The sequence below is a fragment of the Microtus ochrogaster genome, chromosome 4, assembly GCF_000317375.1.
Source record: "Microtus ochrogaster isolate Prairie Vole_2 chromosome 4, MicOch1.0, whole genome shotgun sequence".
Taxonomy (NCBI): Eukaryota; Metazoa; Chordata; class Mammalia; order Rodentia; family Cricetidae; genus Microtus; species Microtus ochrogaster.
The window spans coordinates 4785404-4813017 of record NC_022011.1 but is presented as its reverse complement, the minus strand read 5'-3'; the positions used below and the strand labels follow the sequence as shown (position 1 = coordinate 4813017).

The window sequence follows — 27614 nt, the reverse complement described above, 5'->3', positions numbered from 1 at the left end:
AGAGCTAGTTCCAGGACAGGCTCCAAAGCCACAGAGAAACCCTGTCTCGAAAAACAAAACAAAACAAAACAGAAAGAAAAGTGCATCATGAGTTCTAGGACAACATGAGCCACAAAGTGAGACTCTACCTTAAAGAAAAAAAATAAGGAAAGAAACAACAAAAAGAAAAACTAATCAGAAAATATATAGTAACCTGAATACCAATATTCATAGCAGTTATTGAACCCAAATTAGAAACAACTCAAATAGTTAAACAACCTCTAGAATATTTATAGGGTACTTTCGTCTGTCTGTTAGAAGGAACAAATAGTTGATATGTGCAACAACTTTTGTGGTTCTCCATCGTAATTTTGGTCTGTCATGGTTCTCTGTGGAAGGGTGTTGGTTGAAAAGAAAAATTCACAGCATTATATGCAGTATGGTTCTATTTATATAGTTTCTCAAGTTAAGTAAACTTTTGAGACAGAACAAATCAATAGTTAGCAGGAAATAATTAATATAAAGGGGCAGCACAAGAAAATGTATTTGTGATGATGGAATATGTGTATATCTTTACCAGTGTAGTAATTACATAAATCTCTACCTGTGATAAAAATGCATACAAACAAACAAACATACAAGAATGCATATAAAATATGTGGAAACTGTGTGGAACTATAATTAGCAATTATACCGGTGCCAGTGGTTTTTAATACAGCTCATTGCTGTAAGTTTATGTTACAATACATAAATGCATACACATGAAATCAAGATGCTGACCCATGGGGATTTTTGTAAAGGAAAAAAAAAAAACTTATATAGTTTGATTAACCTGGTCTGCTTATTGAGACTCTGTTTCAAAAGTAAAAATAAAGAGTATAGAATAAGCATTGGCAAGTCAGCTTTTTCTTTTCTATTTTGTTGCTGTACTAGGGGCAGAACCCAGGGCTTCATACAGTACAAGTACTGTAAGACTAAATTCTGTTCCTAGCCTGAGGCAGAACTATTTTAGAAATTACTGTAGTTTGAAAAACAAGGTTTAAAATTTTGTTTTTAGACTTTGTATTTTATCATATGTCAAGATCCTTTGCCTAGTGATGATTTGTTTTAATTTTTTGAGACAAGATCTTATGTAGCTCAGGTTGACCTGAAAGTCACTGTGTAATTAAAGATGGCCATGAAGTACTGATCCTCCTGCCTGTGTTCCAAGTGCTAGGATAACAGGTATGTGCTGTCATACCTGACTCTAGTGATGATGTTTTATATGATATTGTTATGTGTACATTTTAACATTTATTTTTGTTTTGTCACATTTTTACTTTTAACCGATTTATATTTTGGAATTTCAATTTTGTATTTTTAATATCTCTACAATGTTCCTAGTACAGTGTTTCTGATATAGTCAAATCCAAGGGCCCTCCCTGAGTAATTTGGCAGGACTGATAATGTGAAAGCTGCTGTAATGTGTCCTGTAGTGACCTTCAGGCTTCAACCTTCCAGCTTAAGTTAAATTAAGCAGGCACCGACCTTTGCTATGGAAACAGTATAGAGACATAACAAACAATGACTTACCTCCTTTCACACTACAGTGGGTGGCCTGACTAGAAGAATACTGATAGTAGATGAAAGATTTTAGAGAATCATATTAACAGTAGTAATTTATTGATAGCGTATAACATATGTGTTCCTTCTGGGATGGGAAAATGTGATAGTCTAACTAGTTTATTCTTCTTTAAAATCCCTGAGATGCAGAGGAGCAGTCCTGTTTTTCTTATGCTGTATTATATGTACTTAAGCAGATGTTGATGAAGTATGTGTTATGAAATATATTTATATATATTCCCTTTGAAATCTTATATGTGTGATTACTTTCCCACAGCAGTAGTTTATGTTATCAAAGTGAAAAGGACAGGTGGCTTACATCTTTGCCAGGCTGTATGAATATGAGTCATCTAATGTGACCAAGGAGTCTTTGATAGATGGTGCTAATCCACTTGTCATGTGATAGGAGTATCTTTAAATTTGTATTTTCTTTTTAAGATTTAACCACATCATTTTGGCCAGGTACTTTGTATTTATTGTTTCAATAGCTTGGGAAGGAAGATTGCCTCAAATTCAAGGCCAGCCTGAGCTGCTGAGTCAGACCCAATGTCAAAAAATGGAAAAAGACCAAGTGGTGGTGGTGCACACCTTTTAATCCCAGCACTTAGGAGACAGGCATGTGGATCTCTGTGAGTTCAAGGCCTGCCTGGTCTACAGAGGGAGTTCTTGGATAGACTCCAAAGCTACACAGAGAAAGCCTGTCTCGAACCCCCCCCCCCCAAAAAAAAAGAAAAGAAAGATAAAAAAAGAAGAAAGGTTGTGTGTACATATTTAAAATATGGCTCATATGTAACATGCATATAGTTATAATGCAAGAACAAAATGCTGGGTTGAATTTTTGTTGTTGTTTTTGTTTTGTTGGGTTTTTTTGTTTTGTTTTTGTTTTGAGACAGGATTTCTCTGTGTAGACTTGGTTGTCTTAGAATTTCATTAGTAGACCAGGATAGTCTTGAACTCAGAGATCTGCCTGGCTTACTGCCAGGCTTAAAATCTTATTTTTTTAAAATACAGATTTGCTAGTGGAATAGGATTGAAGATGTGTATATGTTATTTAAAAGCCACTAGTCTCTCTTTTTATTTAATTTATTATTTTGTATGTATGGGTGTTTTGGCTGCACATATGTCTGTGCACTATGTGTGTGTGCAGTGCCCCTGGAAACCAGAAGAGGACATTGATGCAGCTGTAATTACTATATTGGGTCTTAAAATATTATCAGTGTATACTTTCAAACAGGAAAAGGAAAGCCTACCTCAATGTTATTTTTTTCAAGGCATAGCACATATATTATGTATTATTGTTATTAAATATCAAGGCCTATGTTAATTGTGCAGTAATGCTATGGTTGTGTTAAAAGAGTATATCTCTTAGCCAAGTGGTTCTCAATCTATGGATAGCAACCCCAAAAAGACCATCAGGAAACACAGATATTTGCATAACGATTCATAACAGTATTCAAATTACAGTTATGAAATGGCAATGGAATGATTTTATAGTTGTGAATGAACCACAACTCGAGAAACTGTATTAAAGGGTCGAAGAATTAGGACAGTTAAGAACTGCTGTCTTAGCTGGGTAGGGGTGGTGCATGACTTTAATTCCAGCACTGGGAGGCAGAGACAGGCAGATTTCTGTGACTTCGAGGCCAGCCTGGTGTACAGAAGCAAGTTTGGGGATAGCCAGAGTTAAACAAAGAAACCCATCTCAGGGGGTGGGAAGAACCTTTGGAAGAACCTCTGTATGAAAGCTTGTCATAGTGACGCATAATTGTAGTTCTAGCACTTGAGTTCAGAGCCAACTGTTGTTCCATGAGTTTGAAGTCAGTGTGAACTACCTGAGACCCTGTTTTAAAACAAAACAAGCAGGGGCTGGAGAGATGGCTCAGTGGTTAAGAGCATTGCCTGCTCTTCCAAAGGTCCTGAGTTCAATTCCCGGCAACCACATGGTGGCTCACAACCATCTGTAATGAGGTCTGGTGCCCTCTTCTGGCCTGCAGACATACACACAGACAGAATATTGTATTTATAATAAATAAATAAATAAATATTTAAAAAAAATAAAATAAAAAATAAAACAAAACAAGCAAAAGCCTGAACTGGGTAGAAGGCTCAGCTGTTAAAAGGATAAGGCTCACAACCAAAAACCAAAAACACCCACTTGCCTTCTTAGGGTCTATTGGAATATCCTGGTCTCTGCTCAGGAGGCCCAGAAGATGCTACTGTAGCCTCAGTTTACCCTTTAACGCCTTGCTGGGGGCAGGAACATGAAGGATGCTGCATATCTGAAGCTAGAAATAAGTTCGGTGTCTTTTGAGAATGTAGCTGTTATATCAGCTGACAGGAGTGACTGTGGAGATGATCCTCAGGATCTTCTATAGATTTGTAATACTTAAAAGTGTTCTTGGGCCACTCTGTGTCCAAACCTGAGTTTATCTTCAGGTTGGAGCATAGATTTGGGCCATGGAGTCTTGGTTTGATGTGATCACTGTGAGAACATGACAATATGGTAGTGTAATCTGTTGACAACCAGCTCATCCTCTGAAGCTGATCCACCTTGTTAACCATCAAAAGTACACACACCAGAAAGAACTCAGCTGATTCCATGAGTTTATAAATATAGAGTAGCTTATTATCTGGTGTTAGGTAATTACTGTTCCCACAATAGGCAGTATGCTAGCTAGTATTCACTGGTAAGTAGTAGGTACCTTATAGTTTCTGATGTCCTTTTTCTCTTGTTAGTTGCATTCTTCTTGGATGTTGTATTATATGATTAATATATAGATATAGATTTACATGATTACTGTTTTGACTCATACTCTGCCACACACCACAGAAGGAAACAGACATCCTCAGCTTGACCATTAAGCTGGAAACACACTAGCAAATTAGATTGTCTGGCATGGGGGGGGTCAACAGCATGTAGGGTAGGGTAGGAATCAGTGATGTTCATTTGAAACTTCCTGCTCATGCAGACTCTCTTGGATGTAAGTAAGGAGTTTATTAGAAAGGTTATTAATGCCATAGATAGAGAGGCAGGTACATGGCAAGGTCTTTGAGGAGAAAAATTATCTTCTCACCACCACCAAGGCACTGGATTCTCTCTCTGAGTCTTACAAAACTATCATAAGGAGCTGGGCAGTAGTGGCACACCACTTTAATCCTAGCACTTGAGGCAGAGGCTGGTGGATCTCTATGAGTTCAAGGCTGGCCTGGTCTACAGATCGAGTTCCAGGATAGCCAAGGCTACACAGAGAAATCCTGTCTCAACAACAAACAAACAAAGAAAAATGAAAAAGTAAAAATATCATAAGGACTTATTTTTCCTTGAGTCTGTCATATCATCCCTTCTACTTTACTGTAGTAGAGTCATACTTGTTAATAATGCCATCGTGTGAGCACTGAAGCTTAGAATTTCTGACTTGTTTTCTTTATTATGCTGTATGTAGTCAATTACAAATATCTCTTTAGGATTTCTAAGATTTATTGTATTTATAACTTTTTCATAGTTTCTGTTATGTTCCTGCCTTTACCCTAATTTAAAATTTCAAAACTTTGATTTTAGTGTTTTCAGATTTCCAATTGGTGTCTGTGTTTCTTTCCATTCTCTTTTGGTTTTTCAAGACAGGGTTTCTCTGTGTAGCCCTAGCTGTCCTGGAACTAGCTCTATAGTCCAGGCTGGCCCATACGTGGAGGTCAGAGGACAACTTTTGCTTCTCTCCTACTATGTGGGTCTGGCAATGGAACTCAGGATGTTAAGCTGTTAGGCTTAACAGCAGTGCTTTTACCTGCTGAACCGTCTTATTTGTCTGTGATTTTTTTTTTTTTTTTTTTTGTAATATCTTATTTGCTAGGCGGTGGTGGCGCAAATCTTTAATCCTAGCACTTGGAAGGCAAAGGCAGGTGGATCTCTGTGAGTTCAAGACTAGCCTGGCCTACAGAGTGAGTTCCAGGACAGCCAGTGCTCTTACACAGAGAATCCCTGTTTTGAAAAAAATAAAAAATAAAATAATAATAATAGATTTATTTATTTTATGTGCATTGGTGTTTTACCTGCATATATGTGTGAGGATATCAGATCCACTGGAACTGTAGTTACAGACAGTTGTGAGCTGTCATGAGGGTGTTGGGAATTGGACTCCAGTCCTCTGGAAGAGCAACCAGTGCTTTTAACCACTAGGCCATCTCTCCAGCTCTACTCTCCTCCCCCTTTGTTTTTCAAGACAGGGTTTCACTGTTTAGTTCTGGATTAAAGGCATGCACCACCACCACCACCACCCAGTGCTTCTCTCCTTTTTAAAGGAAAAAAATAAGCCAAATGTGGCAGTTCATGTATATATAGAGGTCGGTGGGAATGGGAGACTAAGTGAAAGATTGCAAGTCCAAGCCAGTTTACCCTGTATAACAAGTCCTTGTTCTGAAAAATATAATGTAATATATTATAATAATATCAAGGGGAAAAACACATTCTTGCTGATAGATTTTTAAAAAGCCTTTGCAGGGATTATGGGGTACAGCTCAGTGGCAGAATATATATTTATTCTGTATAAAACTCTAGTTCATTTTTCTGAAACAGAAAAATGTATCCTTGTTTTTTTGTTGTTGTTGTTGTTTTTTGTTTTGTTTTGTTTTGTTTTGTTTTTCGAGACAGGGTTTCTCTGAGCCACCGTGAGCCACCGTGTGGTTGCCAGGAATTGAACTCAGGACCTTTGGAAGAGCAGGCAATACTCTTAACCACTGAGCCATCTCTCCAGCCCCTGTATCCTTGTTTTTCAAGACAGGGTTTCTCTATAGATTTGGAACCTGTCCTGGAACTAACTCTTGTAGACCAGGCCGGCCTCGAACTCACAGAGATCTGCCTGCCTTTGCCTCCCAAGTGCTGGGATTAAAGGCGTGCACCATCACTGCCCAGTTATGTGTCCTTGTTTTTAATTACGTGACTATATGTAGTCTTTTGTCTATGTAGTTTGTGTGTGCACATTTGTTTGCAGGCGAGAAGACAACCTTGGGTGTTGTTACTCAGGTGCCATATATCTTGGCACTTATATCAGTTTTGATTACATGGTGACTAACAGCTCTCTGTAATTCCAGTTTTAGGGAATCCTGTGCTCTCTTGTTTTCTGACGGCGTCAGGCACACATAAGTGCACAGGCATACATGCAGGCAAAACACTCATGTACATAAAAGAAAAATTTTAAAAAGAAAATTTGGAATTACTTTATTGTCTTTTTTTGTAATAATACTTTTATATACAATAATATGTGATATAAATATAATTGGCTTGTTTTAAGCTTATTATAAAATGTGTGGATAATGAAATGTACTTTTGTGTTTCTTTTCATTTAGCTCCTGGGCTATAGTGAAAAGCCAATAAATCTACAGATGTTTATTGGAACAGCTGATGATCGATATTTACGACCTCATGCGTTTTACCAGGTGCATCGTATTACTGGAAAGACAGTTGCTACTGCAAGTCAAGAGATAATAATTGCCAGCACAAAAGTTCTTGAAATTCCACTCCTACCCGAAAATAATATGTCAGCCAGGTATCTTTTTTGTTTTTTGTGTTTTTTTGTTTGTTTGTTTGTTTTTCTTCCTTCTTTTTTCCTTTCTTTCTTTCTTGTTTCTCATTATGTAACTCTGGCTATCCTGAAACTAATTATGTAGACCATGGTAGCCTCAAACTCATAGAGATTCATCTGTCTCTGCGTCTTAAGACCTTTGTTAAATTGAGCATTAAGCTAACTCAGCAGTTAAAATCCCATACTCTTTCAGAGGACTAGAGTTAGGTTCTGCACACCCACATCAGGCAGCTAACAACTGCCTATATTTCTAGCTCCAGGCTATCTGATGCTCATAACCTTCACAAGCCCCTGCACTCACTTGCATGCATGCCCCTCTATCCCTACCCCCCCACATACATAATTAAGAATAATCTTTTTAAAACCTTAATTTAAAAAAATCAGTTTTTTTTTCTTGAAAGAGTTCTTAGAAAAATACATGATTTGTTTGGTTTTGGTTTTTAGTTAACTATAAAATATTTATTGTTTACTAGTATTATATAATTCTGGAAAGTTTGTTCAGGAGGGCAGTAAGTTTCATATTTCCAGAAAGAAAGTTGGTGTCTTCTGTCTATAGTCCCAGAATTTGGAATGTAGATTCAGGAAGAACAGTTGAGAGTAATTCTTGAGTACATAGTGAGTTAGAGGCTGTCCGGAGCTGTATATGACCCTGACTCAAAACTAGTCTCAGCATTCAATAGGCAGAGACGATGGATCTCTTTGAGTTTGAGGCCAGCCTCGTCTATATTTCCAGTCAAGGCTACACACTGAGCTCCTGTCTCAAAAACCAACAACCGAGGAGTAAACAACCATGAAAGTACAGAACAATAGATACATGCTGCCACTGTTTATTTTCTCACCTACTCTTAACTTCTTCCTGTCTGAGAAATAGGGTGGACATGAATGTCAGTATTACACCTTGACTGAAAACAAAGGTTAATTTGTTAATATATACCGTATACTAACAGTTAGAAGTCTTAAGTCAGGACAGTTTTTGAGTTTGAGGTCATTTGGGCTACAAAGTGAGAGAGACCTTATTTCAAAAAAAACAAAATTAACTAAGAGGTCATTTCAAACAAATTAATATATTTTCATCGCTAAATATGAGTTTTTGTAAGCTTATATAGATTTTTTGGTGGGATTGCATTTCTTACTTTTAAGATTCTTATAATTCCCCAGCACTCAGGAGGCAGAGGCAGGCAGATCTCTGTGAGTTCGAGACCAGCCTGGTCTACAAGAGCTAGTTCCAGGACAGGCTCCAAAACCACAGAGAAACCCTGTCTCAAAAAACCAAAAAAAAAAAAAAAAGAGAGAGATTCTTATAATTTGTTTTTTTTTTAAACCACTTTTCAAAATTTAAGCATTTTTTGAGATAAGTTTATTTTATGTTTAGATAGTTTACTTGTATGTATATCTATGCACCATGTGCATACCTGGTGCCGAGGAGGATAAAAGAGGGGTTCAGATCCTCTGTAGTTAGAGTTACAGATGGTTGTGAGCCACCATGTGGTTGTTGGGAATTGGACCTGGGTCCTCTGGAAGAACAATTAGTGCTCTTAATTGCTGAGCCATATCTCCAGTCCAATATTTTAATTTTAATTTATTTATTAAACTTATTTTATTTTTTTGGTTCCCAAACCGGGAGTCGAACCCGGATTAAACATATTTTAAATTATTTATTTAATCAACAAATTATTTATTTTTTAATTATTTTTAAACCAGGCGTGGTGGTGCAAGACTTTATTTAATCCCAGTACTCAGTAGCCAGAGGCAGGCCAACCTGGTCTACAAAGGAAGGACAGAGGGCTATTATACAGAGAAAACCTGTCTTGTGGGGGGCCACTTTTTTTTTTTTAGCTATTTCATTTTATTTTAGTTTATGTGTATGAGTGGTTTGCTCAATGTGTATATATTATTTATTTATTTTGGTTTTTCGAGACAGGGTTTCTCTGTAGCTTTGGAGCCTGTCCTGGAACCATCTTTTGTAGCCCAGGCTGGTCTTGAACTCACAGAGATCCACCTGCCGCTGCCTCCCGAGTGCTGGGATTAAAGGTATCCCGCCCCAGTCAATGTATATTTGTATCAGTGTGTGTTCTGAAACTGGTGTTATGGACTATTGTGAGCTTCCTTGTGGAAGCTGGGAATCAATCCTGAGTCTTCTGTAAGAAGTGCGCATAACTGCTGACCCATGTTCCAACCAACTATTTACTTTTTATTTCCTTTTATTTTCTTATATGTATGTGTGCTGAGTGTATGTATGTGCACCATTTGTATACAGTGCCTAAGAAGTTCAGAAGATGGTGTCAGATCCTTTGGATCTAGTATTACAAATCATTGTGAACTGCCTTGCTGGGGTACTAGGAACCAAACTTGGGTCCTCTGCTTGAACAGCACACCCTTTTAACTACTGAGCCATCTTTACAGTTCATTAGTTTTTGATTGCAGGTCCAAGTTGGCCTTGAACTTAATGTAATCATTATGCCTCAGTCTTCCAAGTATTGGAATTATAAACATGTATATCATGCTCACCTCAAATATTTGTTTTTGACCAGATTTGGGTTACAGAATTCTTTCTGGAAAATTTTTGTTTGGCTTTGAGATAGAGTCTCTTATAGTCCATTTTGGTCTTGAGCTCACTGTGTAGCTAAGGCTGACCTGTAACTACTGATCCTCCTGCTTCTCTCCCTCTCAAATGCTGGGGTTATAGGTGCACAAGACCTGGCAAATTGCAGTACATATTTATGCAGTTGAGTTGTTCAGAACAGTTTCTGAATAATGAAATTAAAATGTATTTTTTTTCTAGTATTGACTGTGCAGGTATTTTGAAACTTCGAAATTCAGATATAGAACTTCGAAAAGGAGAAACTGATATTGGCAGAAAGAATACTAGAGTACGACTGGTATTTCGTGTGCACATCCCACAGCCTAGTGGAAAAGTCCTTTCTCTGCAGATAGCGTCTATTCCTGTTGAGTGCTGTAAGTGAGCTTGCAATATGTTTTAAGATTTTGATGTAAGTTTTGTGCATTTTGATTAAAATGGGATATATATTAAAACTACAAAGTATTGATTCTGAGTTGCTAGTTTGTTTTTCTGACATGAAAATGAGCTAACCAGGTGAGAAGAGTTCTAACTTTATGTTAGAAAATGTCTTCTCACTATAATTTATTGTTGTCAGCTATGTGACTATAGAGAAACTTTCCTTCTCCTCTGCCTCCCTCCCTCTCTTTCTTGTCTCCGATTTACATTTTTCCTGACTCCTACCCCAAGCCTATGTGTTGGGGTCAGTATAGGTTTTTGTGTTACTTTGTCTAACAGTCTTAGGATTTGCATTGCTGTGAAGAGACACTATGACCACGACATCTCTTAAAAAGAAAGCATTTAATTGTGGCTTGCTTACAGTTTCAAAGGTTTAGTCCATTATCATCTTATCAGGGAACATGGCGGCATGCAGGCAAACATGGTGCTGGCAACATCTTGATCAGAAGGCAATAGGAAGTGGATTGTGTCACTGGATGGTATCTTGAACATAAGAAACATCAAAGCCCATCTGCTTAGTGACACACTTTTTCCAGCAAGACCATACCCACTCCAACAAATCCACAATGCTAATTGCCACTCCCTATGAGACTTTGGGGGCCAATTAAAATTCAAACTACCACACTAACTATAAATTAAAACAGTTGAGAATCCTGTCATGAAGTTATGATCTTTATGCTTTTAGTTGTTACATGATTATCTTTGTTTTATGCAAATGTTAGCCTTAATATAATAATAATAGCATCCTGTTTTGCAAGCTTACTCCTCAACTGAATAAGAATCAACGATGTTGGTTGGTTGGATGGAGACAAGGTCTCACTCACTATTTAACCTAATTGGCCTAGAAATCCCTTTGTAGATCAAGCTGGTCTCAAACTCAGAGTTCCCTCCCTTTTCCTCCAGTGCTTAGATTAAAGGCATGCACCTAGATGACAAACTAACGGGTTTTGTCTGTTTTTGCTTTTTTAATACTATCGAATTATTATGACATCCATTTCAAAAAGTGGGTGATTTTACCTCCAATTTGCAAACATAAGATATGAGAAAATGTCCTAAAACTTGACATGTTTTCAAGCGTGGCAGACCTGTAGGTCTCAGGTTAGCTGGTATAACTGAATCATTGAGAACAGTGTAAACATGTATAGTGAAAGCAGACAGAGATATCTCATGTATTCATACAAGTTTATTGTATTTGTATGTTTTGCTTGCATGTGTGTGTGTGTACCACATGTGTGCCTTGTGCCTGGATAGGTCAACAGAGGATGTCAAATCCCCAGGAACTGGAGTTACAAATGATTGTGAACCACCATGTAGGTGTTATAAATTGAATTCCAGTTTTCTGAAAGAGCAGCCTATGCTCTTTTTTTCTTTTTTGTTTGTTTGTGGGTTTTCTGTTTTGTTTTGTTTTTTGAGATACGAGCTTTGCCTGGCCTGAAAACTTACTATGTAGACCAGGCTAGCCTTGAACTCACAGAGATCCACCTGCTTCTGTCCCTGGAGTGCTGAGATTAAAGGTGTGTGTTAGAACGTTCAGCTCACAACAAATGCTCTTAACCTCTGAGCCTACTCAGTAGTCCCAGCATTTTATTTTGGAAAGGAAAGGGAAAAACTATTATGTTTATTATATATATATGAATATTATATACGCGCATATACATATATTAGAAAAATATAACTTCTGTTCAGAACAGAAAGTAGACGGTAAGGATAGAAAAAATACTTTATGAAACTTTATAGTTAAGTAACACTATGAATTAGAAGATCAGATTATATTCCTCAAACCCTGTGGAGGTAGAGAAATGTAGTCATTGCAGAAGTACAGCTGCTTTTAGAAATTAAATTGTAAAATATGTGTTTCATTTATGTATTATTTATTTTTAAAATTACCTACTATATAAGCCTAGTATGATGATGATTGACTATTTCTCATAAGGAAAGGGTTGTTTGTCCTGTAGTAGTTATTTAGATACTTGTCTTCTCTTAATTATTCATAGTTTAGTTGCATAGTTTTGGACTTGATTTTTATAATTAGGTTTGTAAATTTTAACAGTTCTGTGGAAGACACATACTCAAGAAGCTAAGTTAGAAGTAATATACTAGGTAAATGTGTGGAAGCCAATGTGAAGTAAAAGACATTAATTTATCGTTATCAGTTTTTTTGCAGTTGTAGTCTTAAGAAATAATTTTATACCAATTCAGTATAACTCTGTTTCTAAATATGTTTGCTCTTTAATAAGAATTATTACCATTGTCTTGAATTTTAATAGCTTAAATTAATTAATCTCAATGCTTATTTTGTGTTTTGAGCTCATCTTGTATGTGTGAAATGTTTTAAAATAATATTTTGCTTTTCTTAACTTGTAAAACAGCTCAGCGATCTGCTCAAGAGCTCCCTCATATTGAGAAGTACAGTATCAATAGTTGCTCTGTCAATGGAGGCCATGAAATGATTGTGACTGGATCTAATTTTCTTCCAGAATCCAAAATCATTTTTCTTGAAAAAGGACAAGGTAAATAATATAAGATACAAATTAACTTCATTATAAGTGATAAAAGAATGAAATTATAGATATTATATTGATATTAATGTTATTTCCTTAGGCTATAGTCATCATCTAAGCACTGAGTTAATTGGGGAGTTGCAGTTAATAAATTTATATATAAATGTTAAATTTTCCTCTTTAATGGCATATTAAAAATAGAATTCATCCTATGCACTCAGGAAACCTGCGAACATGCCCACACAAAAGTTGAAATACAAATGTTTATGGCAGAATTGTTCATAATAACTCCAAAATGGAAAGAACCGAACAGTTCTTTACCAACAGTTAAAAACAATGTACTATGTCCCACTATCCTAGTTTCATCTCTGTTGCTTTGATAAAATACCCTGACAATTAGGTGACAAAGGGATTTCTGGTTTATAATTTCCGGTTCCAACTCTTCTAGTGAGAAGGCAGGAACTTGAAGCAGCTAGTAACATCCACAGTTGATCTCACAGGCTTAGCTCAGGCCGACTTGATTTAGATAGTCCCTCACTGAGACTGCCCAGCCATTCTAGAGTGCATCAAGTTGACAGTTAACATTAATCGTATACAGGCAGTAATGGTGCACAAGCCTTTAATCCCAGCACTTGGGAGGCATACTGATCTCTGTGAGTTCAAGGCCAACCTGGTCTACAGAGCTAATTCTAGAACAGCCAGGGCTATCCAGAAAAATTCTGTCTCGAAAAACCAAAAAAGAAAAGGGCTGGAGAGATGGCTCAGAGGTTAAGAGCACTGGCTGCTCTTCCAGAGGTCCTGAGTTCAATTCCCAGCAACCACATGGTGGCTCACAACCATCTGTAATGAGATCTGGTGCCCTCTTCTAGCGGGCAGGTATACATGCAGACAGAACATTGTATACATAATAAATAAATAAATTTAAAAAAAAACAAAAAAATAAAAATAAAAAAAAGCAAGAAAAGAAAAAACCCTAATCATATATAAGTGGAATATTATTTGGCCATAAAAATTAATGAAGTAGCCAGGTGGGGGTGGCTCACGCCTTTAATCCCGTCAAGCAGAGGGGATTGAATTCTCTGTGAATTCAAGGCCATGCCTGGTCTATAAGAGGGAGTTCAGGACAGCCAGGGCTACACAGAGAAACCCTGTACAAAAATAAATAAAATTTAAAATTAATAAAATACTACTAATGCATGTTATGTGGCCAAGTGTTTGAAGCTATTAAAAGTAGCCATCACAAAATATATAGAATAAGTAATTCACAGAGGTAGGAAGTAGATGTAGTGTTTCGTAGTTGTTTGAAGTCATCAGAAGTGACTAGGGATGATAAAAATGATCCGAAATTAGTAGTTGGTTGGACAACTCTGTGAATATTCTAATAGTTTAAAGGGGTGGCATTAGCCCATATTGTCAAAATACCTTTTATATTATTTTGTTTTTGTGTATCCCTGGCTGTCCTGAAACTCATTCTGTAGACCAGGCTGGCCTCGAACTCAAAGATCTGTCTGACTCTGCCTCCCAAGTGCAAAGATGTTTGCCTGGCTTAAAACACACACACACACACACACACACACACACATACACACACACACATATTTTGATGCTGCCCCTTTTTAAAGATTTTATTTATTTATTACGTTTACAGTGTTCTGCCAGAAGAGGGCACCAGATCCCATTATAGATGGTTGTGAACCACCATGTGGTTGCTGGGGATTGAACTCAGGACCTCTGGAAGAACCTCTGAGCCATCTCTCCAGCCCCTAAAAAAACATTCTTATAAAAATAATAGTGCTACACAGTGAAACCTTGTGTCCAAAAACCAAACAAACAAAAAGCAACAACAACAAAAAAGAATAATATCAGATACTTAGGGTTACTGCCTGGCCTCTTGCTTCCCCTTTCAAGCAGATCCCCCACCCTTGTTTATTTGTCAGGGTTTTGTTTTTTTGTTTGAGACTAAGTCTCATATAGCCCAGACTGACCTTAAGTTCTTTGTTGTTGTTTGTTTTGTTCTGTTTTTTTGTTGTTGTTGTTGTTTCCGAGACAGGGTTTTTCTTTGTAGCCCTGGCTGTCCTGGAACTAGCTCCGTAGACTAGACTGATCTCAAACTCAGATCCACCTGCCTCTGCCTCATGGGTGCTGGGATTAAAGGTGTGCGCCACTTCCTGGCTCTTTTTTTTTTTTTATTGAAAGTCTGTGAGGAAAAATATTCTCCCTACTAATAATTTGTGATATTACATAGATTAGATTTTCTGTTTTCAAACTTGCATTGCTTTTAACTGTAATTTTTTTCTTTTAATAGATGGAAGACCTCATTGGGAGGCTGAAGGAAAAATAATCAGAGAAAAATGTCAAGGGGTAAGAAAGTCACCTTAATTACTTAATTAGTAAGAAGTATTTAAACAGGGCTGAAGAATTGGCTCAGTGGTTAAGGGAACTTGTTCCTCTTGCAGAGGACCTGCATTCAGATCCTAGTACTCACATACTCACATTGTAACTGCATTTCCAGGGGATCCAATCTCCTTTTCTGATCTCCTCAGATATACACAGTACATATACATATACATGCAGGCAAAAGGTTATACATACAAAATAAAATGAATCTCAAAGAATTTTTTTATAAAAAAGAAGAGCATTTAAGGCTAGGCATGGTGACATATGCCTTTAGTTCAAGAACTTGGAGGCAGGGTTAGATACAGGTCTGTGAGGTGAAGGCTAGCCAGGTCTTTATTGTGAGACCTTGCTCCCCCACACACACACACAAAAAGGGAAAGAAATGTTAAAGAAACTCAAAAATTGAATAATTTAACTTTTTGGTATGGGAAAGACTATTGAGAAAAAGAAAGATTAGAATTTTTAGGTATTCAGATTAAAGTTTAAGAAAATAAACAAGCCTAGTGGCAGTGGATTAATCCCAGCACGTGGGAGACAGAGGCAGAGGCAGGCCAGGTATGATGATGCTAGCCTTAAATACAGCACTCAAGAAGCAGACCAGGAGGGATGTTAAGGCTGAGGCTGTTCACAAGTTCAAGGCTAATAACATGTTCCTCCCAGCCCCCCAAAGTGACTTGTAGCTAGTTTTGTATTCAGTTACTGGAGAAGAGAGAACTTCAGTCGAGAAAAAGCTTTCATAAAATCAGGCTGTAGGCAAGCCGGTAGGGCATTTTCTTGTTAGTGATTGATGTGGGCTGATGTCCTTGGTTTTATAAGAAAGCAGGCTGAGCAAACCCTGGAAAGCAAGCCAGTAAGCAGTACCATCAATGGCCTCTGCATCAGCTCCTAACTCCAGGTTCCTGTCCTGTTTGAGTTTCTGTCCTGACTTTCTTCAGTGATGACAGTAATATGGAAGGATAAGCCAGATAAATCCTTTCCTCCACAAGTTGTTTGGTCATAGTGTGTAATCACAGCAATATTAGGACTAACTAGGACAGTGACTATACTTCTTTTTTGTCCTTTTTTGTTTTTTCGAGACAGGATTTCTCTGTAGCTTTGGAGCCTGTCCTGGAACTCACTCTGTAGACCAGGGTAGCCTTGATCTCACAAAGTTCTGCCTGCCTCTGATTCCTGAGTGCTGGGATGAAAGATGTGTCACTGCTGCCCAGCAACTATACTTTTCTTAAAAAACAACAACTTTGTTTCATGGGACAAGCCCCTAGTGATTTGTCTTTGAACATACTTCCTAACACCACAGCTACTCATTAAACCATTAAGCCTTCCAGAATCCTTACTGAAAGAAACTATGATCTTGCATCTTGATTGGAATAGAGGCAATCTTTTCTAGACTACAATATATTATTTTCCACAATGCTTCCTAAAGACATGGAACAGTTACATGGATGATCAGATTTGATTTTGAATAAAGGTTTTCACTTTGTATATAGATTTTATATACTTTCCAGTTAGAAGTTTTGAGTATAAATCTCATACTAAGAAATCTAACCCAGGGACTGAAGAGATGGGTCAGCAGTTAAGGGCACTTGTTGCACTTGTAGAGGACCTGAGTTTGGTCCCCAGTACCCATGTGTTGGCTAAGAACCTTCTATAACTCCATTTCCAGAGGATCCAAAATCTTCTGACCTCCTTGGGTACTATATGCATGTGCACAGACATACTTGTAGGCAAGCACTCATATATTTAAAATTTAAAAAAGAAAAGTATAATACAACTTGAAGAATGTTAAACAAGATCATATTTTGAAGTGGGCCTTTTATTAAGATATATATCTTAATGTTGAGTCACATATTTCAGTACGTAGTATGTAATAAGATGGTATCTTTTTTTTTTTTTTTTTTTTTTTTTTTTTTTTTTTTTGGTTTTTCGAGACAGGGTTTCTCTGTGGTTTTGGAGCCTGTCCTGGAACTAGCTCTTGTAGACCAGGCTGGACTCGAACTCCCAGAGATCCGCCTGCCTCTGCCTCCCAAGTGCTGGGATTAAAGGCCCGGCTTATCTATTTATTTTAAAAGGTCTTACAAAGTAACTCAGTCTGGCCTTGAATTTGTTATCTATCTGCCTCAACCTTCTGAGTGCTGAGGTTACAGATGTACATCACTATGCCTAACAACTCTTATTTTTGCTACAACTAATTGGGCAGGTAAAAATCAATTTCTTTTTTAGTGATTAAAGATTTTGTGTCTGTCAACAAGATACTGGTGTAAATGATTTATATGACTAGTTGATGTGCATAATCTTCTATGACAGGGAGAGCTTGTATTAAGGGTTAAGTCTCATGAGTTGCTCTGAGTTTGGCAGGTGCATTTCATTTTTAGTTATGAGTATAACACAGTGTTGCTTCCCTTGTTCCTTAGGCTCACATTGTCCTTGAAGTTCCTCCCTATCATAACCCAGCAGTTACAGCTGCAGTGCAGGTGCACTTTTATCTGTGCAATGGCAAGAGGAAAAAAAGCCAGTCTCAACGTTTTACTTACACACCAGGTACAAGAAATTGTGATGGTTTAGAGTTTTCTTTTATAAGAATTTTGCATTAAAATGTTTAATGTTAATGACAACATATTATTTCTTCTTTTCTTCATTTATGAAAACATAATTGAAATGCCACTACATTTCCCCTTTTTATCTAAAATAAAAGAGGTTATAACTAATATAAGAAAAAGTAAATGCAGTAAGTACAACAACTATATACAATATATACAGGCAATAAATACATCAACAATGTATAGCCCATTTGCATTTTTTTGTTTTGTTTTTTGAAACAGAATTTCCTTGTGTAGCCCTGGCTTTCTGGAACTTGCTCTGTAGACTAGGCTGACCTCGAACTCATCCAGCTGTCTTGCCTTCCAAGTGCTGGGATTTTTTTTTTTTTTTATTTAACATTTTTTTTTGTTTTTTGTTTTTTGTTTTGTTTTTTGGAGACAGGGTTTCTCTGTGGCTTTGGAGCCTGTCCTGGAACTAGCTCTGTAGACCAGGCTGGTCTCGAACTCACAGAGCCAAGTGCTGGGATTAAAGGTGTGTGTTACCACTACCCAGCTGCAACATAGTCTTAGAATTTGTATTGACTTTAAATATTAGGATTAAAAGATGGAATATAGGTTTGAACTTTTCAGAAGTTCTCAGAAATCACCAACAGTGTAAGAAGGGAAAATGTGCGTGCTCTTGGATCATGAATTTCCATTGTGCTTTTAATACCAAGGGGTTAGTATGTCCCTGGTGTCTTCATTTTTTTTTTTCTTAGACAGGGTTTCTGTGATGTGGAGCCCTGACTGTCTTGGAACTCCTTATTTAGACCAGGTTAACCTCACACTTAGAGATCCATTTGCCTCTGCCAGTCTTCCAAGTGCTGAGATTAAAGGTGCACACCACCATGATGCAACTTTTGCTGCATTTTCATCTGATAAATGATAGTTGTTTCAGCCTGTGAGCTAGGGATATAACGTTGATGTCAGAGTTTTTGATTTTATGGTACCACTAACCAAGGATGTATCCATGCCACTTTTTGCAACCATTAAGGATGATTTAATTTTCTAGTCTTCCCCCACCTCCCCCAGAAACAGGTTTTTTTTTTGTATAGCCCTGGTTGTCCTGGTTGTCACTGTATAGATCAGGCTGACCTGAAAACTCACAGAGATCCACCTGCTTCTGCTTCCCAAATGCTGGGATTAAAGGTGTGTCAGCACTACTTGGCTCTAGGTTGTTTTTTTTTTTAATGACATACCTATTACATTTAGTAATATATACGAATAGTTACATTAGTTAAAGAACAGATATTTGGAAAAGATTTAATTAATAATAATAATGATAATTAAGGAACAAGAGGCTGCAGAGATGGCTCAGCAGTTAAGAGCACTGCCTGTTCTTCCAGAAGACCTGAGTTCAATTCCCAGCAATCACATGGTGGCTCATGACCATCTGTAATGAGATCTGGCACACTCTTCTGGCATGCATGCCTGCATGATGACAGAAAATTGTATATATAATAAATAAATCTTTTTTAAAAACCCAAATATTTATAGAGGTTTTCTCTGTAGGCATTGTACTTGTCACCAAGGCATGGGCATGGGATATTTTTTTCTTTTTTTGTTTTGTTTTTTGTTTTTCTAGACAGGGTTTCTCAGTAGCTGTTGAGCCAGTCCTGGAACTCATTAACTCATTCTGTAGACCAGGCTGGCCTTGAACTCACAGAGCTCCCAATTGCTTTGCCTCCCAAGTGCTGGCATTAAAGGCATGCACCAGCACTGCCCGGCTAGAATAATAGTAACTTAAAAACATTGTAATGAGGGGCTGGAGAGATGGCTCAGTGGTTAAGAGCATCAAAAACAAAAACAAAAAAACCATTGTAATGAACCTTCCTCTCCAAGATTTACTCTTTCAAAAACTTGTTTAAATTCATTTTAAATTCTTATCTTACATGTATGGTTGTTTTGACTGCATGCATATCTGTGTTCCGCATGCATGTCCAGTGTTGGTGGAGGCCAAAGGGGGCTTCAGATTCTCTGAAACTGGAGTTAGAAATAGTTGAGTCCCATGTGGATGCTGGGAATTGAACCTCTGCAGTTCCTCTGCAAGAACAGCCAGTGCTCTTAGCTATAGCCATCTCTCCAGCTCCTTGTGTTAAAGCTTTTACCCTGTATATACTAAGGGAAAAGAATCAACAGTTTATTTGAGAGGGTGAGAGGGTGGTGGTTGTTTGCTTATTTAGAAGGGTTTTTTCTTTTTCTTTTTGTTTTGTTTTGAAACAGATTGGATCTCACTCTATCACTGACCTGGGATTCAATTTGTAGCCCAGGCTGACCTAAAACTCTTGGGAAGCCTCCTATCTCAGCCTCCTGGGTGCTAGAATAATAGGTATATGCCACCACCACATAATTCTGGTTATTTATTTATTTATTTATTTATTTATTTATTTATTTATTTATTTGGTTTTTTCAAGACAGGGTTTCTCTGTGGCTTTGGAGCCTGTCCTGGAACTGGCTCTGTAGACCAGGCTGGTCTCGAACTCATAGAGATCCGCCTGCCTCTGCCTCCCGAGTGCTGGGATTAAAGGCGTGCGCCACCACCGCCCGGCTCTATTCTGGTTATTATTAAGGGTTATTCATTTGTCATATATATATCAGACTGGCTATGCTACATTTATAGTCTATAAGGACTTCTTATGGGGTCTGGAGAGATCGCTCAGAGGTTAAGAGAAGGACTACTCTTACAAAGGTTCTGAGTTCAATTCCCAGCAACCCAGTGGTGGCTCACAACCATCTATAATGAGATCTGGTGCCCTCTTCTGGTGTGCAGGCAGAACTCTGTATCATAATAAATAAATCTTAAATAAAGAAAGAATTCATGTTTTTATATCAAGCTCTTGTGGTTAATGGGATTATAGAATTTTATGAGACTTATAATATATAATGTCTAACAGATGTTACATTTTTCAGGGCTTGGGATGTAGTTCAGTAGTGAAATTTTTGCTTAGCCCTAAGTTCACTCTCCATAGCCACTAGGGACTTCCTGTAACTAATCCAAAGACTTTTGGAGACAAAGGCAGGAAGATGAATTTCAGGCATGCTTGGTGTACATAGCAGTGGTAGGCCATTCTGTGTCAATGAGTAGTAGGGATTTTTTGTTTGTTGGTTTGTTTGTTTGGTTTTTTAACTCATAACTGAAGAGTTAGATTTATATGTCAGGAACCCACAAAAGTTTTAAGAAAAAATAACTCGGGGCTGGAGAGATAGCTCAGAGGTTAAGAGCATTGCCTGCTCTTCCAAAGGTCCAGAGTTCAATTCCCGGCAACCACATGGTGGCTCACAACCATCTGTAATGAGGTCTGGTGCCCTCTTCTGGCCTATAGGCATACACACAGAATATTGTATACATAATAAGTAAATAAATATTTAAAAAAAAAGATTTTAAAAGATAGAGATTAAAGCTAGCCATGATGACACATATATGTAATCTTAATACTCAGAAGGTAAGACAGGAAAGAAGATCATGAATTACATCCTGGGCTATGTAATGAGACCGTGTCTCAAAGAAACTAAATGGAATGGACTGAAGAGGATGACTGATTCCCATACTCATGAACTCATAGATCCTAAATGTCGTGTTTTATTACTTTTAGGATATGTTTTTGTCGTTTGTTTGGGTTTTTTTGTTTTGTTTTGTTTGTTTGTTTTGTTTTGATCCCTGACTGGTCTGGTTATTAGCTGTGTAGATCAAGCTGGTCTTGACCTCAAGAGATTGGCCTGTCTCTGCTTCTGCTTCCTGAGTGCTGAGATTAAACACATATACCTCCATGCTTAGGGTGTAACTTCCTGATGCTGCACTCAGATGTTATCAAGGATTATTGTGATGAAACTCATCTCTGTCCTGAATGACGAAGAATGCTCTGTAATTACAAAAAAAGAGAAGTAGGGTGTACAAATTAGAGGTATTGATTACTACCTAATAGTGGTAGTAACTAAAAGGCAAAAGCAGACAGGAGAGGCTGTGCTGCTTTCATGTTACTACCTCATGAATTGGGAGGACACGGTAAACATATAATCCTCCCAGGATGGAAGAGCACTGGACTGTAGCTATTGTCGCTGACATTTTATTTTCTGAGTGGAAATAAAGGGATGTATACTGTATACGGACTCAAGGAAGAGTGTCACAGGTGTATTTGGACAGTCCTTGTTCAGGTAATGGCTCTCTGTAGCATTTAGCTTTTCTTCTAAAATGAATTTGGATTTTTCTATAAGGAGACCACTTGTTTGTTTCCCGGCCACTCAGCAGCTCAGACCTGAAATAATCACACAGAAAATAAGTTATGCCATAAAATGACTATCAAGTTGGCTCAGTGAGTAAAGGCATTTTTCTGCTAAGCCTGATGACCTAAGTTTGATCCTCAGGACCTAAATGATAAAACTCCCAACAAGCTGTCCTCTGTCTTCACATATGTGCTCTGGCATATATATACACTCACACAAACTAAATGAATGAATGTATATTTTTAAACCAAAAATATTTGTGTGTATGTATGAGTGTACATATATATATACACACACACAAATAAAACATTTTACCTCAGTTTTCTTTTCTAAAGACATTGAGTTCATCCTTATACGTGTTATAGTTATAAGCTAGAGTTATAGAATTAAGTTATGCCATAATCATTTTATGAACTGCATAATAACATTTGTTTTAATCATTTATTTTCAGTTTTGATGAAGCAAGAACAAAGAGAAGATACTGATTTGTCTTCAGTTCCATCCTTACCTGTGCCTCATTCTGCCCAGACCCAGAGGCCTTCCTCAGATTCAGGGCACACACATGACAGTGCATTGTCAGCATCGAGAAGCTTGATTTGTCCAATCCAGCCAGCATATGCATCTTTAATAACCTCATCCCATTTGCCACAGTTGCAGTGTAGGGATGAGGGTGCTGGTAAAGAACAGCACATAATACCATCTTCAGTCATGCACCAGCCTTTTCAAGTTACATCAACATCTCCTATGGGGTCTTCCTATCAGTCTATACAAACTAATATGTATAATGGACCAACTTGTCTTCCTATGAATCCTGCCTCTAGTCAAGAATTTGATCCAGTTTTGTTTCAGCAGGATGCAGCTCTTTCTAGTTTAGTAAACCTTGGCTGTCAACCATTGTCACCATTTCATTCTTCAAATTCAGATGCAACAGAACATCTCTTAGCACATTCACCTCATTCTGTGCAAGCACCACCTCATCTGCAGTCAATGGGATTCCATTGTTCAAACACAGGACAAAGATCTCTTTCTTCTCCAGTGGCAGACCAGGTCACAGGTCAGCCTTCTTCTCATTTACAACCTATTACATACTGTCCTTCACATCCAGGATCTGCTACAGCAGCTTCCCCAGCAGCCTCTCATCCCCTGGCTAGTTCACCGCTTTCTGGGCCATCATCCCCTCAGCTGCAGTCTATGCCTTATCAATCTCCTAGCTCAGGAACAGCCTCATCACCATCTCCAGCTACCAGAATGCATTCTGGACAGCATTCAACTCAAGCACAAAGTACAGGCCAAGGAGGTCTTCCTGCACTTTCATCCTTAGTATGCCACAGTTTGTGTGACCCAGCCTCATTTCCACCTGGTGGGGCAGCTGTGAGCATTAAACCTGAACCTGAAGATCAGGAACCTAACTTTGCAACCATTGGTCTACAGGATATCACTTTAGATGATGGTAAGTCTTGTTGGCTCAACACCCCCACCATCCATTTCCCCTACGTGTGTGTGTGTGTGTGTGTGTGCGTGCGTGCGTGCGTGCGTGCGTGCGTGCGTGCGCCGCGCACGCACATTTGTATTTGAGTTAGGCTGGTCTTGAACTCACTTTATAGTGGAGGGTGGCCTTAAAATTCTGATCATCCCAAGTGCTAAGATCACAAACATGTACCACCAGATCCATGTAGTAACTAGAGGTTGAACACCAAAGATGCATGTGTATAATGGTGATGGTGGGGGTTTGCAGAACTGGAACTCAGTGTGCAGCTCAGGCTTACTACATGTTGATCCTTCTGTAGCACAAATAGTAAAAACACGGGTTCGCCCTGAAGATCATAAAAGCAAAGCAGCCAAACCACTAGAGAACTCTTAACCTCTGTAAAATCTTCAGACTGAGAGAGAGATATGAGTTCCTGTCTCTTCCCGCCTTACATTCCTTTCTAGTGCTGGGATTAAAGGCACCACCACTGCACAGCCTCTATGGCTAACTAGTGTGGCTGTTGGGATTAAAGGTGTGTGCCACCACTGCCTGGCCTGTATGGCCGACTAGTGTGGCTGTTTTGCATTCTTGTCTTCAGGCAAGCTTTATTTATTAATATCATTACAACCTTCTCCCTCAACTTCCCGAATAATGGGGTACAGGAATGAGGCACCATATATGTTACTGGAAACACCATATATAGTTACCTGTGACTATCACCTAGTGAAAAGCCTAAAGATTCTGGATATATAATTTTAGTTTTCTCTCCAATTCTATATTAATCTGTCATAGGAAAGTAATTCTGGATCAGCTGTCTCCTGTTACAGGTTTGGAGAGGTTCTAGGTCCATTCCTTAATGGGAAAGCTGTCATTAAATGTCAAGTCATAGGGCTGGAATGATAAAAACAAGTGCTTTTATCAAATCAGAGTTTGATTTCCAACATCTATATGGCAGTTCATAACCTGTGACTCTAGTCCCAGAAGATCCAATGCCTTATTTGATTTCATGTTTACTGCACATGGTACACATACATACATGCAGGCAAAACACTTACAAAATAAAATAAAAAAACATTCATATGTAAAGTCCTAAGCACAAAGATCAAAAAAGACAAATAATATGTAACCTGTAAGCTTCTGGGACCTTCTAGTCATACATAATACCTAACTAGTGGCCTGTATAATGTAGGCAGTCAGATTGCTATAACCAATGTATAAAAGATCCATATTAGAAAGTCAATAGATATATGGATGACAGATTTCATTAGAAGGATTTGGCAAGGCTTCCATAAGTCAGTGATATGTGAGTGGGTCTTGGAAGATGACTATATGCTTTCAGTAAACTTGAATCAATGGGCAACTCAGACAGTAAAGCAGAGAAATTTGCCAGGAAGAGCATGGCCTTTATAGAGATCCACCTGCTTTTGCATCCCAAGTACTAGGATAAAAGGTGTGCACTTACACCTGGCCTCTGTGTCTGGTCTGGTGATGTAATTTTTCTTAAGCTTTTTTATGATTTTGAGGCCAGTTTTAGAACAGCCAGGGCTATACAGAGAAATCCTCTCTTGGCAGGGGGGAGGGGGTGTGAATTAGGGGGAAAAAATTTCTGCGTGTTATGCTGTATGTGATCTAGGTTTGGGCCAAATGATATATATTAAAAATGATTTTTATAACATGCAGAAATAATTGTAGTTATGTTTTTAACTTTTAAATTAAGATTATGGTATTGTAAAACTGGACTAGTAGCCGGGCAGTGGTGGCACACACTTTTAATCCCAACATGCAGGAGGCAGAGACAGGTGGATCATTGTTCGAGGCCAGCCTGGACTACAAGAGCTAGTTCCAGGACAGGCTCCAAAGCTACAGAGAAACCCTGTCTCGAAAAACCAAAAAGAAAAGAAAAGAAAGAAGAAAAAGAAAGAAGGAGGGCTGGAGAGATGGCTTGGTGGTTGGGAGCACTGACTGCTCTTCCAGAGGACCCGGGTTCAATTCCCAGCATCCACATGGCAGCTCACAACTGTCTGAAGATCTAGTTCCAGGGGATCTGACACCTTCACACCAATGCACATAAAATAAAGTTAAATAAACCATAAAAATATTTAAAAAAAAAAGGAAGGAAAGACAAAAACTGGACTAGTTGTTTGTCTTCATTTGTTCTTAGACAAACAGAAGCACAGCTGCAGCTCTTGCATCAGAGGATTTGTGTTTAATATAGTTCAACCTGCTGTTGTGGTGAAAACTGCCACTGCTACTTGCTGGCTCTATGCAGCAACATGCTAATCCTGAATGTAGGTCAGTTTCTGAAGTTAACAATCTAGGTATTACCTCAGCTGCTTCAGTGCTGTATGTTAGCATTAAGAAGTAGGTTGTTTTCCTTTGTTTTTTTAAATGAAGAGCCTTGCCCAGGTTTACCTTGAATTCATAACCATTCCATCTCTGGCTCCCAAATGCTGGGATTATAGATGTTGGCGACAATGCCTGGCTTGACAGATACATTTTAAAAGCAAAGGAATAATAAACACAAGATTCACATATGTACTGGCTGGTGTTATTTGTCAACTTAACACAAGCTAGAGTCATCAGAGAGGAAGGAGCCTCAGTTGAGGACATGCCTTGATGAGATATAGCTGTAAGACATTTTCTCAATTAGTGAACAACTGGGGAGGATCCAGCCCATGGTGGTTGGTGCTATCTCTGGGCTAGTAGTTCTGGGTTCTATAAGAAAGTGTACTAAGCAAGCCATGGGAAGCAAGACAGTAAGCAACACCCCTTTGTGGCCTCTACCATCAGCTCCCAACTGCCTTCAGTGATGACCAGCAATGTGAAAATGCAAACCAAATAAACCCTTTCCTCCCCAACTTGCATGGTGTTTCGTTGCAGCAATAGGAACACTAAGACAACATGGCTGCTTTACTGTGGTAGAGGAGACTATTATGGAGAATAAGCAGAGAAGTAAATACATCAGTTTTTTGGTGCATTTATTGGATAGTGGTTTCACTGGTGTTTATTTACATAAATAATTTTTGTAAATTTATGTAAATACTGGTGGTATTTACATAAATATTTTATTACATTTTTATTTTGTGTGTATGTGTTTGGCAGGAGAGTCCCTGAAAATGATTGTAGACATTGTAGAGACAGCTTACAAGAGTTAGTTCTTTTTCTCTCTTTCTTTTTTATTTTATGTACATTGGTATGAAGGTATCAGATCTCCTGGAACTAGAGTTAGAGACAGTTGTAAGCTGTCATGTGTGTGCTGAGATTGAACTTGGGGCCTCTGGAACTGGAATACCATAACCTCTTGTAGGATACATATATGTATCATCAGCCTTCAAACATATGAAGAATTTCAAAGGTAGAAAGAACTATTAAAGGTGCTTATGTAGGGCTAGAGAGATGGCTCAGTGGTTAAGAGCACTGCCGGCCCTTCCGAAGGTCCTGAGTTCAGTTCCCAGCAAGCACATGGTGGCTCACAACCATCTGTAATGAAATCTGGTGCTCTCTTCTGGCCTGCAGGCATACATGAGGACAGAATACCAAGAATACTGTATACATAATAAATAAATAGATTTTAAAAAAGAATGCTTATGTAGACTTGGATTATAGAAAAGGATTCAGGACCTTAAGACACTATTACTCTGGAATATGCAGTAAGAAAAATGAGTTTCGCTAGGTGTGGTGGTACATGACTTTAACCCCAGCATTTGTGAGGCAGAGGCAGGATATATGCCAACCTGGTTTACTACATAATGAGTTCTAGGACCATCAGGGCTACAAAATAAAGAGACCTTGTCTTTTAAAAAAATATAAATAAAGAGGAGGAAGAAGAGAAAGAAAACTAGTTTCTAGATCCAGTGGGAAAACATTTGAAAAGCTCTTTTGTTATATAAAGTGAGTTTATGTGTCTACAAAAACAATTTAGTTGTAGCCTTTTTCAAAAATTTATTGCTGGATGTGGTGGCATGCACACTTTTAATCCTAATGTTCAAGAACAGAGTCAGGCAGAGCTCTGAGTTGGAGCCCAGCCTGATCTACATAGTGAATTCCAGTTCAGCCAGTGAGATCCTACTTCAAAAAAATCAAAACAGACAAAAAAATTAATTTAATTTATATGTATGAGTGTTGTTTCTACGTACCACAAGGTGTCCCTCATGCCCTCAGATCCCCTGTGAACGGGGCTACAGATGGTTACAAGCTGCCATGTGAGTACTGGGAAAAGTTGACAGTGTTCTTTTTTTTTTTAAATATTTTTTATGGTTTATTTAACTTTATTTTATG

General features: G+C 38.1%; 1 protein-coding gene across 3 annotated transcripts in view; it reads left to right on the top strand.

Annotated features, from left to right (window-relative positions):
* The window catches only part of Nfatc3 (nuclear factor of activated T cells 3), a 70917-nt gene that overhangs the window by 23430 nt on the left and 19873 nt on the right, over positions 1-27614 (top strand). For all 3 annotated transcript variants that reach the window (XM_005345427.3, XM_005345428.2, XM_026778617.1), the window contains exons 4-9: positions 6922-7121; positions 9940-10112; positions 12543-12683; positions 14980-15035; positions 17483-17609; positions 22320-23318. In XM_005345427.3, the coding sequence (XP_005345484.1) occupies positions 6922-7121; positions 9940-10112; positions 12543-12683; positions 14980-15035; positions 17483-17609; positions 22320-23318 (1696 nt within the window). The remainder of the gene's footprint in view (positions 1-6921; positions 7122-9939; positions 10113-12542; positions 12684-14979; positions 15036-17482; positions 17610-22319; positions 23319-27614) is intronic.